Source organism: Anguilla anguilla, chromosome 11 (genome assembly GCF_013347855.1).
Source record: "Anguilla anguilla isolate fAngAng1 chromosome 11, fAngAng1.pri, whole genome shotgun sequence".
NCBI lineage: Eukaryota > Metazoa > Chordata > Actinopteri > Anguilliformes > Anguillidae > Anguilla > Anguilla anguilla.
The window spans coordinates 6,011,205-6,029,947 of record NC_049211.1 but is presented as its reverse complement, the minus strand read 5'-3'; the positions used below and the strand labels follow the sequence as shown (position 1 = coordinate 6,029,947).

General features: G+C 48.0%; 1 protein-coding gene across 2 annotated transcripts in view; it reads right to left on the bottom strand.

The window, feature by feature from the left end:
- Positions 1-3,044: 3,044 nt before the first annotated feature.
- The window catches only part of epha2b (eph receptor A2 b), a 36,226-nt gene continuing 20,527 nt past the window's right edge, over positions 3,045-18,743 (bottom strand). For both annotated transcript variants that reach the window (XM_035383502.1, XM_035383503.1), the window contains exons 4-17: positions 18,411-18,566; positions 17,585-17,920; positions 16,995-17,119; positions 16,562-16,736; positions 15,362-15,464; positions 13,373-13,428; positions 13,155-13,280; positions 10,866-11,051; positions 10,231-10,292; positions 9,591-9,800; positions 8,789-8,938; positions 7,963-8,156; positions 6,151-6,306; positions 3,045-4,108 (exon numbers count right to left, since the gene is read on the bottom strand). In XM_035383502.1, the coding sequence (XP_035239393.1) occupies positions 4,000-4,108; positions 6,151-6,306; positions 7,963-8,156; positions 8,789-8,938; positions 9,591-9,800; positions 10,231-10,292; positions 10,866-11,051; positions 13,155-13,280; positions 13,373-13,428; positions 15,362-15,464; positions 16,562-16,736; positions 16,995-17,119; positions 17,585-17,920; positions 18,411-18,566 (2,144 nt within the window). In that variant the 3' untranslated portion in view covers positions 3,045-3,999. The remainder of the gene's footprint in view (positions 4,109-6,150; positions 6,307-7,962; positions 8,157-8,788; positions 8,939-9,590; positions 9,801-10,230; positions 10,293-10,865; positions 11,052-13,154; positions 13,281-13,372; positions 13,429-15,361; positions 15,465-16,561; positions 16,737-16,994; positions 17,120-17,584; positions 17,921-18,410; positions 18,567-18,743) is intronic.

The following is an 18,743-nucleotide window of genomic DNA, read 5'->3' as shown; positions in this document are numbered from 1 at the left end:
ACTACACTCATCATACACAGACACACACACACACACACATACTCTATCCTACACTCCTATCATACATACACACACACACACACACAGTCTATCCTACACTCCTATCATACACACACACATAAACATACTCTGTCCTACTGTACAGTCAAACACACAGGTAAACACATATATACTGTCCTACACTCTTATCATTGACACAAAAACACATACTCTGTCCAGCTACCCCGTCATACACACAAACACATGCACACGTGTGACGTCTCCTGTCAGACATTCACAAACACAAAGTTACATACACACGCAGTTTACAGTTTCACAGGTAAAGGTACAGAAATAGAATCACACTGCGCTACACACCCGCACACATAAACATCTCCTTGTCTTTGGTAAAGAGAATCTGTTTGACAGTTTGTGGTTTCTTTTTCTTTTTTTTTTAAGGGAGGGTAAAAAGAATGTTTACCAAAGCTCACGCAACACTACACGAAACCCCGAAAGAAAAGTGATTTAATCTTTCCACATAAAGCCCATTTGCCCGTTCCACTCCTCACACAAAGCAAAGTAAAGTAAAGGCTGCATTTAGCAACAGGCTGCTAACTGGCTTGACTGACTGTTAACGTAACTGGTTCCAGACTACGGGAACAAGAAAAGGGGAAAGAAGCGGTGTTTGAGCCCCAGTGGGCTGCTGGGATATGAAAACATGTCAAAAGTATTTTAGTTAACACCCTCCCCCCTGCTTTACCTGTTTCTACTGCCTAGGAGCGTTATCGTCGCCTTGTTTGCTGCCTTTGATTAATTCGCTAAGTAAATATTTTCAGGCCTTTTTCATCTTATCTGAAGAATGCATTAGAGGCTTTGTTACCTATATCACTCAACATGTGCTGATATATTCAGATCAGAACAGCTGAAGTCAAACACAATACATCCCCACCCCTCGGTCTAAACCACTGTATAACTCTCTCTGTCAAGGTCAGGTTGTTACCATTGCGAAGCCTGGTATTTATAATGACGGAGAAGAGTATAATGCAGGCATTGTACTGACTCTCTTCTTCCTTAGCAACTTCACATCCTGGCCCCTCTGTATATATACTAACTGCAAATAGCTGTTTTAACTGTGTGCATACACTTACATCAACAATAACCACAGTTAAATATTACCACTGCTATTACTACTGCAACTTAAGTGTTCTGGTCACCCAGAGCGATTGGATATCAACTTTTACATTTCTACATAAGAACACCCAGGCAGATTCTGAAACTGTGATTTATCACCCAAGTCCTCTTGTCAAGTCCTTACTGTACATACCCATATCTCACCATTCTAGTAGCAAAGGCACACACACACAAGGTCCTGAGGAAGGAAACAAAGCAAGCATTTAAAATATGAGGACTACTAAATAAAGAGTGGCAACTAGCACCGTTCATCTGGTAACATGCAACTCATATTTTCATTCTGTGTGCTTGTATTTCGTTTGTCTGAAGAAAAAACAATAATTTGAGGGCAACCCTTCCTCTGAAAATACAGGACAAAAAGAAATCAAAATCTTTAAAGAAATATATTCTGAGCCGTAGATAGCATTTAAAAACGTATATATTTCAAAACTTTGCCTTTTTAAAAACAATCATCCTTGGTACTCCGACTACAACATTATTGCAACATTAATTGCTTCCGAAAAGATTGTTCCTGTCTCACACACTTTTTTCCAAGCATAATTAAAGCCCCAACTGGAGTTAGACATGCAAGTGTGTTCAAGTGAAAGCAGACATGTAAATAACTTTACACAACCATGACAAAAATGCTAGAAAGGTTTTTTTTTATAGAACTAAAAAATAAATTTAATTACAAGCAGAATCCCAAGTCAGTGTTTTTAATACAATAAATAAAAATACATCATAAAAAATCGGCTATTAAATACCATAAAATGGGCCACATTAAGATTTCATTTATTTTCTGTAAGAAACTGCCGATCTGTATGTGTCAGAACTGAGAAAGAAAAACTTAATTTCATAAGCATGCGCTATGATACCCGTACATAACTGATAAAGGTCAGAATATAGTTTTCTTTTATCTTCTGTTCCAAAGGACAACGACAGCTCAGTGGAATATTTATTTAAGACAAAAAAAAATCAGAAACATTTCCAGAAATCTGTAGTTTGAATGAAAAAAGAAGAATCCCTCCCCACCTCTCCCCAAAATATATATATTTTTTCCATGACAGGATCAAGCTCGTAACAATCTAAGATGCTCATGTCAGTTTATTACGGATTATCTCCCCTCTCCATCCAAAGCTCATCAGTTAACCTCCTTAAGTATTTTCTGAGTTGAATGCTTGGAGATGTTTGAGTCTGAGGGCAGATGGCAGTTAGCCGCTGTCCGTTATCTCTGCTCTGTTACAGTTATCGCTAACTGTCAATTTAAATAATCTGAATAATCCGACTCCTTTCCTGTTACCATGGTTTCCATTCTGTTTGCATGGTCCCCTTTCAGATATTGGTTTCCTGTGGATATAAAGATGTTAATACCAAAGTTTTCCCCCTTTGGTTATACCCCGTTGTCAGTCAACTTGTATTCCATATAATACAGACCTTTTAACTGAACTGTGCTCTGAGAATACTTTTGCCATAGGGTGCCATGCTAGATAAAATAGTCCACTGACTGACTGGCCAGTGCTAAGTGCTTCAGCAACATTTTAAGATAGTTTTTTTGTGCCCTCTAGAAAAAAAAAAAAAATTTTTTTTTGAAAAGCTATGCAGGTGTGAGCGGAGGGGGTGGGGGCTGGGGGCTGGGGGCTGGGGGCTGGGTGTGGGGGTTATGTCTCATTTTTCCTCAGTTCTGCTCCTTCACCTTCAAATCTCACCATAAATCAAAACTCAATATATACTTTTCCAAATGCACACTGAAAAAAACATCAACATCCCCTTGAAATTGTCAAGCACAACTGAAGATGAATTCACTGCGGGTAGCGCAGCAACCAATCAGATCGCAACGGAATGCAGAGGAGTGGAACCTGATAGTGGCGGTGACGGGGGAGTGGGGGGTGGGGCGAGGGGGGTGAGGGCAGTGGGGGGGGGGGGCATTCTGCTGTACTCTCAACCGTGACATACACCGTGTTCATAATGTCCCACAACTTATCCGCTGACCTTTCCCCACAGTGTCAGTGTGGCAGCCCCCCCCCCCGCCCCCCGGAGCAGAAGCCTGCCTCACTGTCTCGCTGAAATGTCAAACTTCCTGTCCCTTTTTCCTGCAGGTGGAGCACGGGAAAGCTACGTGGCGCGCACGCCGCGAGGCCTTGAGTTAGCCTAGCCCTCAGCCACTCACTGCACTCAGAGTCCACTCCCACAGACGAGCTGGAAGAAGCTCTTCTAAACAAAAGAGTTTTATAGTTGTTTTTTTTGTTCCTTATTCTTTGCAAAAAAAGAAGCATGCACCGGACATTACACAATAACCAAAGAAAAAAATGCATGAAAATTTTTTGCTGCTACAAAAAGGCATAATAAAAATATACATATTCAATATACAGAATTTACACACATGCACACACACACACACATATACACATATATACATGTGTGCGTGTGTGTGTGTGGGGGTATATATATATAAATACATATATGCCCACACATACATACATCCATACACATATATATAGATTTTTTAAACATTTTATCCTCTTAATAAGTACATAAAGTCTTTTTTCAAGTGTGCAGTCACTTCAGAGTCTATGTGGGGCTGGCAGGCAGGTCATCTCCATTCAAGCTTGGCCTGATCCGGTCCTGAACAGTTCTGTTCAGCTCCTGTCCTGTCCAGCTCGTAGCTTAATCAGTCATTGGGTCCAGCTGAGCGGCGAAAGCCTGGTTCTGGTCAGTCCGGGTTTGGGCTCACACAACAAACGCTGGTTCTGGTCAGTCCGGGTTTGGGTTCACACAGCAAACACTGGTTCTGGTCAGTCCCGGTTTGGGTTCACACAGCAAACGCTGGTTCTGGTCAGTTCGGGGCCGGGTTCACACAGCGAACACGCTGAGCGTGCTGGTCTGGTCTTTCAGGCCCAGGATGCTGTACGCGATTCTCTTAAGGTGCCCAGGGAGCCGCACGCCGATGTTCCGGATGTCCCTGCGAGACACAGCGAGGAGGGAGGGAGGGAGAGAGAGGGAGAGAGAGAGAGAAAGGGAGGGAGAGAGGGAGGGAGAGAGAGAGGGGGAGAGAGAGAGAGAGAGAGAGAGAGAGAGAGAGAGAGAGAAAGAGGGAGAGAGAGAGAGAGAGAGAGGGAGAGAGAGAGAGAGAGAGAGACAGAGAGAGAGAGGGTATGAGGGCTTGGAAACAGATAGTCTATAACAACAATCAAAGGCTAATCTCATGGAAACACACACACATACACGCAGACGCACGCACACATACATACATACACACACGCACGCACGCGCACATCGACAGACAGACAGACGGAGGCGCACACACTCACACGCACACATACACAACTTGCAGAAGACACGCCAATATACGCAAACCAGCCCCCCTTCATTACATCTTTAATTAGGGCCCTAATTGCCTAAAGAGGATCCACCAGGACTGCCATGAATCAGTTGCTTGGCCGGCCCGGAGAGCTGGAGAGACTCGCAAATAGTTTCTGGTTTTCAAACAGAGTGCTACCAGATGACAGCGGACGATGCGCGGAGACTAATAAGCACGGCACAAACATGCATCATAAACATTTCGATGACTCCATTTTGTCATTGTCCGTGTCCCTTTCCGTGAGCTCATCCCGCTTCCAGGGTGGATGTAAATGTGGATTTGGCCTGCTGTAAAATCTGTGTGTGCTTTTCTCCCCATAGGTGACTGCGATCCATAACTACACTCTCCTCAATTCCCCTTCATTCCAAACTCCCTCTCTCTCTCCATGACAAGCTCCAGACTGGAAGAGGACTTCCTGGTGGTCACTTCCCACTCTTCCTCCCCCTCATATTTCCATAGTTTTTTTTAAAGGGTTTGACTCCCCTGATCTGTTTTCTCTCTCTCCACCTCTAACCTCTGTGTCACCTCCTCTCCACCTCCCCCTTTCGCTTTTCTTCATCCCTCCTTTCCACTCCCTTCCTCTCTCCTCCCCCAGCCCTCCTCCCTGATGTGGCGGAGTTTGGGTGGACTCCCTGGCCCAAACATGGGGACATGCGGCGGTTTGTGGCCACAGAGAAAGTGTAGCTCTGGGCTGGCACTGTGTGAGAGATGGAGGGAGAGATGCAGGGACAGAGAGAGAGAGAGAGAGGGGGGGAAGAGGGAGGGAAGGACCAAGAGAGAGGAGCGGGAACAGACAGACAGAGAGAGAGAGATGGAAGGAGAGATGCAGGGAGGGACAGACAGAGAAAGAGAGAGAGAGAGAGAGAGAGAGAGAGATGGAGGGAGAGATGCAGGGAGGGAGAGAGATGGGAGAAAGAGGAGGGAGGGAAGGACCGAGAGAGTAGCGGGGAGAGACAGAGAGAGAGAGGGAGGGACAGAGAAAGCGGGGGAGAGAGAGAGAGAGAGAGAGAGAGGGAGGAACAAAGAAAAAAGAGAGAGGGGGAGGGATAGAAAAAGAGGGGGAGAGAGGGGGAGAGAGAAAAAGAGGGAGGGAGGGAAGGAGGGAGGAAGGCCACGAGCCACCACAGCCAGCCACCACATGTGGCTCTATTCACTCTGTAAGTTTACTTTGCCTTCTCAATGCTGAGACTCAAGAAGGCAAGAGGCAAGAAAAATGCCCAAAATTCCCCCAGACTCTGTAATAAAGCAATCACACACACACTTAAACATAACTCATCCGATACAGGGAGTAAAACACATCGTTGTACGATTCAACGTTATTTATTACTATTTACCCTATTAATAATACTGATTTATTAACATATGGTGTCATTAAAGATATTTACCGTAAAACCGTCCATAGAGGTATTATCTTTGAGGTAAATTAAACTCCTTGAGGAACCGCAATCTTATCTCAGCCCAGAACTGCCAGGCTCCCCCACGCATTGCACATTTGACACGTGCGTTGATTTACCACTGCAGTCATCGCCCACATGCACACACTCCCCCTCCCAGGGCGTGAAAAAAACAGATCCTGGGTCATTTTCTCCACGTATTTAGGAGCGTTCAGCAGGGGGCGCTGGCTATCCTGAGTGTGTACTCACTCGTTCTTCATCTGTAGCACCTGGTCCATGGTCACAATGCCGGCACACGCGAAGTTTTCACTGTACTGGCTCATCTTGATGGACTCCAGCCATTCCGACACCGACCTGAAGGGGGAGCCGTCCGAGCCACTGGTGCTGGGAAGGCGGATGGACACACTGCAGGAGAAGAAGAAATTACTGGTGTTTACCTCATATTTAACTCATCGAGGGCATCTCTGCCGCCGGCAGTTCAATGTTTGCCTTCTGCCTCACACTCACACACACACACAAACACACACGCACAGACACACACATACACATACACAGATACACACACACACACATACACATATACATACACACACACACATTTTAATTCTTTATTTAGGTCCACATTTATAAAATGCATCATAAAGTCTGATGTCCTTCACTTAAGCAGAAAGCATGCCAGTAGGGATAGTAGATTCTACCGCTGCTCAATGCTTGTTTGTACGCAGATTTTATCGCGGAAACAGCGCGCATATTTAGAACGTCTTTTTGCAACGGACTACATTAACGACGGCAGTTACGACAGGCACGCGATAGTGTGGAGTTAGATGTTTAGATGTTTAGTTTAGATGTTTAGAGCCAAGGCACGCGTGCTTGCACCTGCAGCTAGGCTCCAGCCGCCATCTTGCATCAGACAGACACACAGACACACACACACACACATACATATGCACACACACAAACACACACACACCCCACATTCGTAAAAGCACAAGTTCTCATGGCCTTCGCTAAAGAAATACGACCTGACTACAGGTTTACATTTTTTTTTAATCGCTTTTAGTTCTATTTGTGCTCTTTCATCTTCCATAATTACTGACAAGAGGAAAAACCAGAAACCAGAAACCTGTCCGAGCAGTTAGTGAATCTGATAAAGATACGAAACGTGATTTTCACACGGTCACAAACGCATGCAGGCTCACACTCACATACAGGTTTCTGTTGATGAACACTTTCCCTCTGTACCTATCTATGGTGAAAAACACGTCAATATCATTCTCACTTTGCCGAGGGTGCCCAAACATTTGCAGTCCTAACCCCGTTATATTTATATTCAGTCTTGTCCTTGGCCCCTTATGTTCAGTGGACATTTTCTTTTGAAACTACAGGAATGCACAACACTGAAAATGTGTGCGAAACAGACTGAGGAGCCACAGCCAGTGTTCAAACTGTCTGCTTGCCCTGGCAATGCTATACGCGCCTATTGTCACCTTGGCAAAAATTAAATATGAGAAAAGCCCGCAGGCTGAGAAGGAGCTTACTCGCCAGCAGTACAAACAAAAAACAGTAGAGAACACAGACAGTGCAAATAGAACAGCCTTGGTATCTGCAGGAATAAACAGAGTGGCCGACCATTTTAAGATTTTATCCAGCCATGTGTACATATCTGGCGCTGCCAAGTCAGCTGATAAAGCAGCGATAAAAACGCTGAACTTTAACCCGTCAAGAAATTCCCAGCCATTTGCCTTTCCTGATTTTTATCAGCGTGCTGTTGTCCAGAAATCGTCTTGTGAAATCTGACACCTCCCCGCCTCTCCCAACTGGCTGTACCCACAGCAAGCTGGCGTGAGAACTCCGTCCCCATTAACCACCGCCACGTGCCCCCCCCCCCCCCCCAAAAACAAGACACCCCACCGAGAGATTTGCAGTTCCCCCATTAGCCACAATCACGTGTGTCCCAGACACAAACACCCCACTGAGAGATTCGCAGCCACCCTCAGTTCCGGCCGGTACCGGTTCTGACCGGTTCTGGGCGGTTCAGAGAGGCCGCTCGCGAACCCTCACCGCGGGTCGAAGTCGGCGATGGTCTTGAGCGAGTCCGGGCTCCTCAGGAACTTGTCCAGCAGGTTGACGATGTCGTTGAAGCAGGGCCGCTTGGACCGGTCCTGCAGCCAGCACCGCAGCATCAGCTGGTACAGCGCCGACGGGCAGTCCATGGGCGCCGGGAGCCGGAAGGCCTCGTTGATGGCCTTCATCACCTGGCGGCGGCGGGGGGAGAGAGGAAGAGGAAGAGCGGGGTCGCGTTTTCAGACGTTTCCATTATCTCTACGGCTTCATCGTTTTTATCGTTCACTTTCTGTAGGCCTTCACGCCTCTGAACGGTCACATCTGCAGCTCACAGGAATGTAGTAAAGGAAGACTGGGCTTTCGCTGTATTCTCTGGAGCATGGAAGAGAAGACTAGTATTTAAAATTAGGGTTAATGACCAGGGCTGCTGTGACACAGTTCTTTCCCAGTGACGCACCAGGTACCAACATACTACCCATTTTCATCAGTGGGTGATACTTACACTCCATCCACACTACCGTTCCTGTGCATCTGTGACACAGTCACTGTCCCACACACATGCATCAGAGGAGTGCCTGAACTGTAGACCCACAGCAGGAAATCAGAACGCAAAACCCCGAGCAAATCTGAATCAGCTGCGGATCAGATCCGCAGATCCGTTTGCCAGACATTCTCAATCGGGATTAAAAGGATTCTGACGGCTATTCACACATTTGTTCCAGGAAGGTGAGAGGAGGTACGCACGTATAACAGCACTGCCCCCCCCCCCCCCCCCCCCCGCCGCAGAGCAGCCTATGCAAACCTACGCAGACGGCCATTTTACCTCGTGGTTGCTCATGTCCCAGTAGGGCCTCTCCCCGAACGCCATGACCTCCCACATGACGATGCCGAAGCTCCACACGTCGCTGGCCGAGGTGAACTTCCTGTACGCGATGGCCTCCGGAGCGGTCCAGCGAATGGGGATCTTCCCTCCCTGGGGGGGGTCGGAACAAAGGTAGGACAATCAGGGGTAGGACAAAAACCAAAAAACAAAAAAACGAAATGGTAAATGGACTGCATTTATATAGCGCTTTTATCCAAAGCGCTTTACAATTGATGCCTCTCATTCGCCAGAGCAGTTAGGGGTTAGGTCTTGCTCAAGGACATTTCGACATGCCCAGGGCAGGGTTTGAACCGGCAACCCTCCGACTGCCAGACAATCGGTCTTACCTCCTGAGCTATGTCGCCCATACATTTGAGTCATTCCGTTTTTCGCGTATGTATTGAATAAATGTGTCTGTCGTACGTTGGGGGAAGCCTCTTTTGAACTTTGCTTCGTTATGAGCACAACAGACTTTTGTTGTTGCGTCCAAGCTCTTGTTCTTCGCGTTATATTGTATCGTGGGCAAATTTTGGGACGTAATTATAATAATAGTAATAAAGGCATATGCACATCCTGTATAAATAGACAATAGTGACACGTCAGCAACTCCTTCTTAATTGATCCTGGAATGCGTAACATTACACACCGGTCGTCATGCTAGTAGTCCTGGGAAATACACGCGAATTTTGGGACGGAACACCGCCATTTTGTAACACTTTTTCTAAAAGACGGACGGAGCTATCGCGGCGTTTCGCAGACTCACGCTGGTGGTGTACGTCCCCTCCTGGTCGTCCTCCAGCACGCGGGACAGCCCGAAGTCGGACACCTTGCACGCCAGGCTGCTGTTGACCAGGATGTTGCGCGCGGCCAGGTCGCGGTGCACGTAGCTCATGTCCGACAGGTACTTCATGCCGCCGGCGATGCCCCTCAGCATGCCCACCAGCTGGTACGAGGTCATCTCCCCGTCGTGATCCTGCCGACCGACGCAAAGGGAGAGTTCGTTCAGTCGTGTTCAGTCTCAACGCTCCCTTCTCTGCTATCAGTCCTATCCTTCCCTTCCCACAAAAACAGCAGTGTGTGTAGTAGCAGCAGTGTAGTATAATGGGTAAGGAACTGGTTTTGTAACATAAAGGTTCACAGGTTCGATTCCCGGGTAGGACACTGCCGTGGTGCCCTTGAGCTAAAGGTACTAAACCTGCATTGCTTCAGTATATATCCAGCTGTGTAAATGGATGCAATGTAAAAAAAGTTGTCTAAGTATTATCCAGAGCGTCTGCTAAAAATGCTGTAGTGTAAAAACAAAAACACTCTTTGTCCGTGTGGCGATCTATTTCTACGAAACGTTACCATCCTACGCTCCCAATCCAGGTGAGGAAACAGCCACAAATGCACTGTGCACTTACCCTCAGGTACTTATCCAAAGCCCCATTCTCCATGTACTCCGTCACAATCATGGCGTGCTTATCTGAAATGGGAGAAAAATGACAGTCACGCAAAGTCACACACAAACACACACAAAAAGACATGAACAAGCAGAGGCTGAACCATCTTGTAGAACAGGAGATGGAGAGACAGGGGCACAATGCATATAACAAAAAATAAGTCTGTCTTAAGTATTAAAGCCTTGCAATGAGATTTCAAATCTTTTTTTTCTCTCAATTACAAAATATTAGCTTGTCTTAGGCTACGTTTTGCTTAACAAGTGGCCAATACTGAAATGTGTCAATCTGTCTCACCTCATTGGCAATATTTTTGTCTTATTTAGCAAAAAATGTAAAATAAAAATAAGACTAAGTCTAAATCTAAGACCAAAATACTTGTTAAGGCAGACTTATTTTTTGGTCTCTGCCATGCGGTTGTTCCTCCACACAAGAGACAGCAGAGACAGTGACAGTTGAAGCAGGTGGATTTTAGGGGGGGTGGGGGTGGGGGGTGGGGGGCAGCGTCAGCGGGCTTGTCACACCGGTCAAGGTTAAAGAGGCGCAAGAAGGCGGGATGACAGCCGAGGAGGAAAGGGGGTGCGGTGGGGGGTAGTTACATTTGGTGACGACGCCCTCCAGGCGGATGATGTTCTGGTGGCAGAACTGTCCCATGATGCTCGCCTCGCTCAGGAAGTCCTGCCGCTGCTTCTCCGTGTAGCCCGGCTTCAGCGTCTTGATGGCCACCGCCACCTCCTTGCGCCCAGGCGCCTTCAGCACCCCTCGGAACACCTCCCCGAACTCGCCTGCGGGACGCGGGGGGGGGCAGAAGGACAAAGGCACACGCCGCAGACGCGGAGATTAGGGAGGAAACTCTCCTTCCAGCAGGGCTACTTCTGGATTCCCAGAATTCCTGGGAGCTAGCCACACCTCTCTGCGAGACCGACGAAGCGCGAAGCATCTAACAGGATGGCAACGAGCCATCGCAGTAAAAACCGCACTTTCATCCGGTTAATTAGCTACCGGTGGCGTCTGCTCACCGCAGTAACCACGCCGCTTGTGCTTTCGGTTCATCGGCTACTGGAGAAGGGCGTGACCGTAACAGCAAACGAGCTGGACTTCGGACACACAGGTGGCTGGTGAGCCACATGCTCGAGCACTGATTCAGTAAATGCACATCTAGCAGTATAAAGGGGTAAGACATTAACAAAAACGGAAGCAAAAGTTCAGAAAGTTACTGTGGAAAACAAAATGCCAAGCAAACGAACATGATGGAATACATCAATGGTTATAAAGGAGGTAGAGCAAATGCCAAAATGGCTGAGATGCAGTGTTTCAGCATGTAAGTGGAGGGACTGAAACAGCACACTGGTCTCTGTAGTTCATTAGGCGGGAGCATGGGGGGGGGGGTCATGACTCTGGGGGCCATGGGAACCTGGTCTCGTAAGAGTGGAAAGGAGAGTGGGCGTCAAAGGGAAAAGTTGACCCCGCTGACCCCTGTGTCTCCTTCTTTCAGTTTCTCCTTCAGAAGGGAGTTGCACATCACAATCCAGTTTTTTTTCTTCTTCTCCTTCCCATAACCATTGTTGGGTGTGAGATCACAAATATGTGATTACTGTATAATGTTCTTAACGGAACGTTCTAATGCTGATGTAACAATCGCTACCGGTAATGAAGTTCTAGAACACTGACTTAGAATTTTGACAAAAAAAAAGAAAAAACATTCCAAAGAACCTGCTCCTCAAAACGGGTAATATGGAATACCCGAAGTGTAACTGCAGGGCTGTCTCCTTACTGCAGGATCCGGCTCGGGACAGCAGCACACACAGCCAGCCTAAAACCCTTCCCACAGCACAGATCCCTGCGCGGGCTGATCTGTGCAGCTAATCCCCTGGAGCAGGGGGTTTTCCTTTACCTTCTCTGACCCTGGGAACCCACACTGAGGCTCAAAGACATCCAGGGTACAGAAAAACCCTTCTTTTTTTTTTTTTTTTTTTACCTTTTTTTTTAAAGGCTGAATATTCCCCCCCCCCCCCCCCCAAGTCTATATATAATCACTGCATATCAAGCCTGGCCAGAGACCCTCCTACAGTACCTTCATGGACCCCCTGTTGAAAACCACAACCCTGGAGGACAGTTTTCATTGACATACTAAGCTCAGCTCCATTGCACGCATCTGACCTATCAGAATATCTGCTGGTGAGGCAGGGAACACGACACTGACCAATCCAGGGGCGATGCTGTGGCCAATAATAAGGCAACTCATTTTTCTACAATCTTGCTAAATGCGTAATAGTGCCAACTGACCTAAAACTCAAAACAGCAGGGCTTCAAAGGAAGCTTAAAAGCAAATGGAATCCGACAGCCATTTCCACCGTGGGGCTCCTGGTCCATTAACTATTGATGAGCACTGGCACTCTTGTGCTTGTCCACACACGCACACCGAGAAAAACGATCCCCAGATATCGATCTACACCACGGGTGCACAACTCCTGGGGGCGGGGGCGGGGGGGGGGAGGGGGGAGCAGTCAAGGTACTTGTTCCAACCAATTACCTTTAGTTTTTAGTTTTCTGACAGCTGTATAAACTACGCTGGTTCACTCCCGCATGCTTGGGAGTTGTGCTTACAAGAGTGAACCAGCGTTTTGCAAATGTCAGATCAAGATACGGATTGAGTAATTAAATAATTAAGAGCAGAAGTCGGCACAAAATCCTGAAATGGATCAGGCCTTCTCGTGCACCCCTGATCTACACTGTCTACAACCATCCCTCCAAGCTCCACATCCGCCTGCCTATGAATAGCAGCTTTATACATTCAAGCTGACAAAATAACGTTTCTCACCTTGCCGTAGCAGGTAATAATTATTATGCTCCACCAATCACAATGGAAAAACACTAATCCGACTCACCTGCTCCGATAACCTTCTGCTTGGCGATGTGGCTGGGGTGAATCTCACTGGCAAATTTGAGGACGGCCATGTTGGGGTCCTCATACGTGTGGGGGTCCACGTAAGTCTTCAGGGGCTTCAGTTGCTCTGCAAAGGCAGCAATTAGCAGATCAAAGGGGCGTTAAATCTTTCGGAGACGACGCTGCTGACGGGAAAGACGGTGCGTTCGAGCGTCCTACCCGAGCTGGAGAAGTACGTGTCCTCAGGGCCTTGCCTGGCTGTGGGATTCCTCCTCCTGCCCAGAACAACCGCAGTGTTAGCGTGGTATTTGGATTAATTATTGTTACACTCCAAATGTACAATTTATCATCATTGTGATTAATATTTCTTGCATCGCTGCAGTGCATCCCAGGGTATTTCAATTAAACGGAGAAACTCAAAGAGTTCTAGGTAAAATAAAGATAACTTAAAACATCATAACATGTATAAACAGATTCTGTGTAACCGCAACTAGATGGTGGCAGATTTTTTAAAAATATTTTTGGTTTGAAAGAGGCAGTTTGAATACTGCCAGGGAAGCACCTGTCCGTTCGAGAGCACTTCAGAAAATGAAGTGTGCGACCACACTGAGCATGTGCAGAGGGGGTGTTCGTCACAGGCAGGCATACAGTGGGGACCACACCTCTGAGGACATTACCAAGGGCTGGGTGTTTTCATTATTTATCAAAGAATAATGCAATTATGATACTCCAGCTGCACTTCTTATTCAAGAATATATTTTATTGAGAACAAGGGGAGCTTATTAGGATGGCATTCCCACCACAGTCACCGGAACATCTGCGGACACACCAAGTACGAGCAATTTTTCATCTTCAATAAATACCGACACTTTTTTAAAAACTTACATTATTAAAAAATTATGTATTCTTGAATAAGACGTATAAATGGAGCATCATAATTAGTATTAGCCCTTGATAAATAACAAAAACACAATCAGTTCTTAGTAGTGTCCTCAGACTTTTGGTCCCCAACTGCATCTTCTGAGGGCAAAGTCTCGCTGCAGTGACAGGGTTCGAATCACAGGGTTTCTGTTTCCAGGGCCACCACGGTCTGGAGACCAGAAGGGGCGGCAGGACCTCGGCTGATTCACTTCCTCTCGGGCGTGCCGAGCGTGAGAGCACAGCCTCGGAAGCAGATGCACTACGCACACGTTTCATTCCTGCAGCACCACGCGCTCGCGAAGTCACGTTCACACGGAGAGAGGTGTCGGGAAGTAGGGAGGACTAGGCTGAACAGAGAGAAACTGCGTGTGCGTGTGTGTGTGTGCGTGTCTGCGTGCGCCTGTGTGTGTGTGCGTGTGTGTGTGTGTGTGTGCGTGTCTGCGTGCGCCTGTGTGTGTGTGCGTGTGTGTGTGTGCGTGCGCGTCTGCGTGCGCCTGTGTGTGTGTGTGTGTGTGTGTATTTGTGTGCGCATGTGTGTGTGTGCGTGTGTGCGCGTCTGCGTGCGCCTGTGTGTGCGCGTATGCGTGCGCCTGTGTGTGTGTGAGTGTATTTGTGTCCGCGTGTGTGTGTGCGTGTGCGTGCGCCGGTGTGCATGTTTGTGTATGTGTGTTTGTGTGTGTGTGTGTGCGTGCGTGCGTGCGTGCGTGCGTGCGTGCCTGTGTGCTTGTGTGTGCCCCTGTGTTTGTGTGTGTGTGTGACCACTGATTGCTTTCACCTTGGAGTGATCCAGAACAAAGCACAAGAATGCCTAAGATGTATGTGCATCACAGAGACGGATAGACAAATAAAGACAGAGACATAGAGAGATAATAATAGTATTTGTTCATAATTCATGCCATTGCACCGTAGTTGTAAAGTGTTCTGTAGAGCTTTGGTACCACATATATTGAAACATGCCATGCCAATAAAGCAGTTTGAATTGAATTGAATAGAGAGCAAGAGAAAGAGACAGGGAGAGCGAGAGAGAGAGCGAGAGAGAAAGAGAGAGAAAGCGAGAGAGAGAGGTAGAGAGAGAGAAAGCGAGAGAGAGAGAAAGAGAGGAAGAGAAAGAGACAGGAAGAGGCAAGAGAGAGCGAAAGAGAGGAAGAGAAAGAGACAGGGAGAGCAAGAGAGAGAGAGAAAGCGAGAGAGAGAGAGAGAGAGAGAGAAAGAGAGAAAGCGAGAGAGAGGTAGAGAGAGAGGTAGAGAGAGAGAGATGTAGAAGAAAGGTTCAGCTGTTCTCCTGACCGTTTGCGTATCAGCAGGACCACCACAACCAGGAACAGCATGGCTCCTCCCCCTGCCGCCGCGCCCACGATCACCGCTGTGTTCCCCTGAGGCGTGTCCTCCACTGAAATAAGCACAGCAGCACAGTGTCAACACAGTCATACAGCACAGTCACAACACAGTCACACAGCACAGTGTCAACACAGTCATACAGCACAGTCACAACACAGTCATACAGCACAGTGTCAACACAGTCACACAGCACAGTCTCACAACACAGTCATACAACAGTCACACAGCACAGTCACACAGCACAGTGTCAACAAAGTCACACAGCACAGTCACAACACAGTCACACAGCACAGTTATATACCACAATCACACAACACAGTCACACAGCACAGTGTCAACACAGTCACACAGCACAGTCACAACACAGTCACACAGCACAGTTATATACCACAATCACACAACACAGTCACACAGCACAGTGTCAACACAGTCACACAGCACAGTCACAACACAGTCACACAGCACAGTTATATACCACAATCACACAACACAGTCATACAGCACAGTTATACACCACAATCACGCAACACAGTCATACAGCACAGTCACACAGCACAGTTATACACCACAATCACACAACACAGTCATACAGCACAGTCTCACAACACAGTCATACAACACAGTCATATAGCACAGTCATACAGCACAACACCAAAATATAATGCACCACAACAAAAACAACAACAAGCGAGTGTGACTCCATTTTTACCAATCTAAGAGCAAAATGTGTCTGGCTGTGAGTGAAGGTGATGTCACAGCTCAGTTGGTTCTCATATATAAGGGTTAGCTTTAATAATACAGCACATTATACACCATAATACTATAAAATAACAAGCTGGGCACATTCGCTGTGCCCCTGAGCAAAGCTTTTCATTCTAATTCCTTCAGAAAACCACTGGCTATGAACACTAAGCTATGTAAAGTCCCTCTAGGTGTAAGTAAGGGAAGCTTCTAACCAAAATGTATTACAATATTATGCAGAGACAGAGAAACCTTCCAAGAAAGCGAGGTTTACTCATGCAGTAGTCTGCATCACACAGATCACGGTCACAGTTTCCACATGACCGTTTCCACGCGGTCACATCAAAACGCCGTTCTTCTCGAGCGAAGACGGAGACGGACGGCGAAGTGCCGTTTCGTTCCCCTCACCTTCCAGAGTCTCGAACCTGAACTCCTCGCTGTACGTGCCCCCCCCTCCCCCGGGGTTCAGGGCCTGAACCCGGAACAGGTAGGCGGTAGCCGGCACCAGGTCCATGATCTGGACCGAGTTCTTGTCCAGGACCAGCACCGTGTACGTGGTGATTTCCTTCTCGCTGTCCTTCTCCTGGAGGAGAAGGTCACAAGCACAACCTCGCGATTACAGAACAGCCAGAGGCAGGCCATCCATGTTCTCAGACCGGTGTCCTCGTATAATTCCACATATGACCCTCCCTGGTTTCATCCAAAAGCCCGTACGACTCCAATAACAACAGAGACTGATATAATACTGTAATTATGACTAGGACTCCCGGGGCCTGTATCACAGCGCAGGATTATTGAGTAAGCTGGATAGCCGCGCTGAGTAAAACGACGGAGTTCTCACCTTCTTGCGATACATGAGCTCGTAGCGTGTGTTTCGTGGCAAAGCCCTCTGGGATACGGTCCAGGACAGCGCCAGGCTGGTGGATCCCCGCTTGTCCACATGCATGGACGTCACCTTGGGGGGATCTGGGGGATTTAGGAAGAACAGAGCATTGGATTTCATGAAAACACGTACCACGGAAACGTTCCTCCTAGATCAAACAGACAGGACTCAAAATGAATTCTCACCTGTGTAGTGTAATGAACTCTCACCTGTGTAAAGTTAATGCACTCTCACCTGTGCAGTGTAATGGACTCACCTGCGTAGTGTAATGGACTCTCACCTGAGTAGTGTAATGGACTCTCACCTGAGTAGTGTAATGGACCCTCACCTGAGTAGTGTAATGGACTCTCATCTGCATAGTGTAATTCACTCTCACCTGTGTAGTGTAACACACACTCACCTGTGTAGTGTTAATGCATCTCACCTGTGCAGTGTTAATGCATCTCACCTGTGCAGTGTTAAGGCACACTCACCTGTGCAGTGTTAAGGCACACTCACCCGCGCAGTGTTAAGGCACACTCACCTGTGCAGTGTTAAGGCACACTCACCTGTGTAGTGTAAGGCTGTGGTGACGCTGGCGGCGGACCTCCGGGCGCTGAACTGAGACACCCCGTTGTGCGCCTCCACGGTGAAGGTGTAGTTGAGGAGCGGCTCCAGCTCGCTCACCCCCACCTTGGGGTGCAGCAGGCCGGACGGCCCGGGTTCGAAGCGCACCTTGTCCCCGCAGGGCAGGCAGACCGCCCACTCGCAGCGCTCGCACGCCACGCTGTACGTGATGTCGCCGCGCCCGCCCGCGTCCGAGGGCGGGCTCCACGACAGCTGCAGCCGTCCGGCAGACGCCTGGGTCGTTATGGCGACGAGGTTGAGCGGGGCCGAGGGCGGAGCTGACGGATGAAGACAAACTGGCGTTTTAGTTATATATACTGCCATCTGGGGAAAGGGGAAACCATCCCCACACCCACACAAACACACACACACAACCGCACACGCATGCACACACACGTACACACACATTCCCTCCCTACACACACACACACACGCATGCACAAACACACATGCAAACACACACACACAGGCACATACACACACCCTCTCCACACACACACACACACACACACATACACCCTCCCCACACACACACACACACACACAAGCACACACACACTCCTTCGGTCTGAGTGAGCTGTATTTGCTGTTTGGTCATAAGAGAGCAAGAGAGAGACCAAGGCTTACACACATCTTGGTCAATAAGTTAATGTACCCTACATCCCACACACACACAAACACACCCACACAGATCCCCTCACACACACACACAACCCCAACACTTTGAAAACCATATCAGGGTACAACATAAGAGAGGGGGGTCCTCACCTGAGCACGCTGCAGTTTGGGGGTCCTCAGGGGCGCGATAGAAGCCCGTTTTGCACTGGCAGGACAGGGCCCCGGGCGCAGACTGCTCCGTGTTCTCCGGGCAAGGCTGGCACGGCTCGGTGGACACGGACTCCTTGAAGAATCCGGGCTGGCATTCTGCGGCACACAGAACAGCAGAGAATAAGCAGGGAGACAGGAATGCCGTACGCAGAACACATGGAGATGTGCAATAGCATTATTACAGATTACAATGCACCCACACTAAACAACCACACCAAACTCAAAACAGGCCTACATATATCTACACAATTCTTTTATTTGCATTAAGTTATG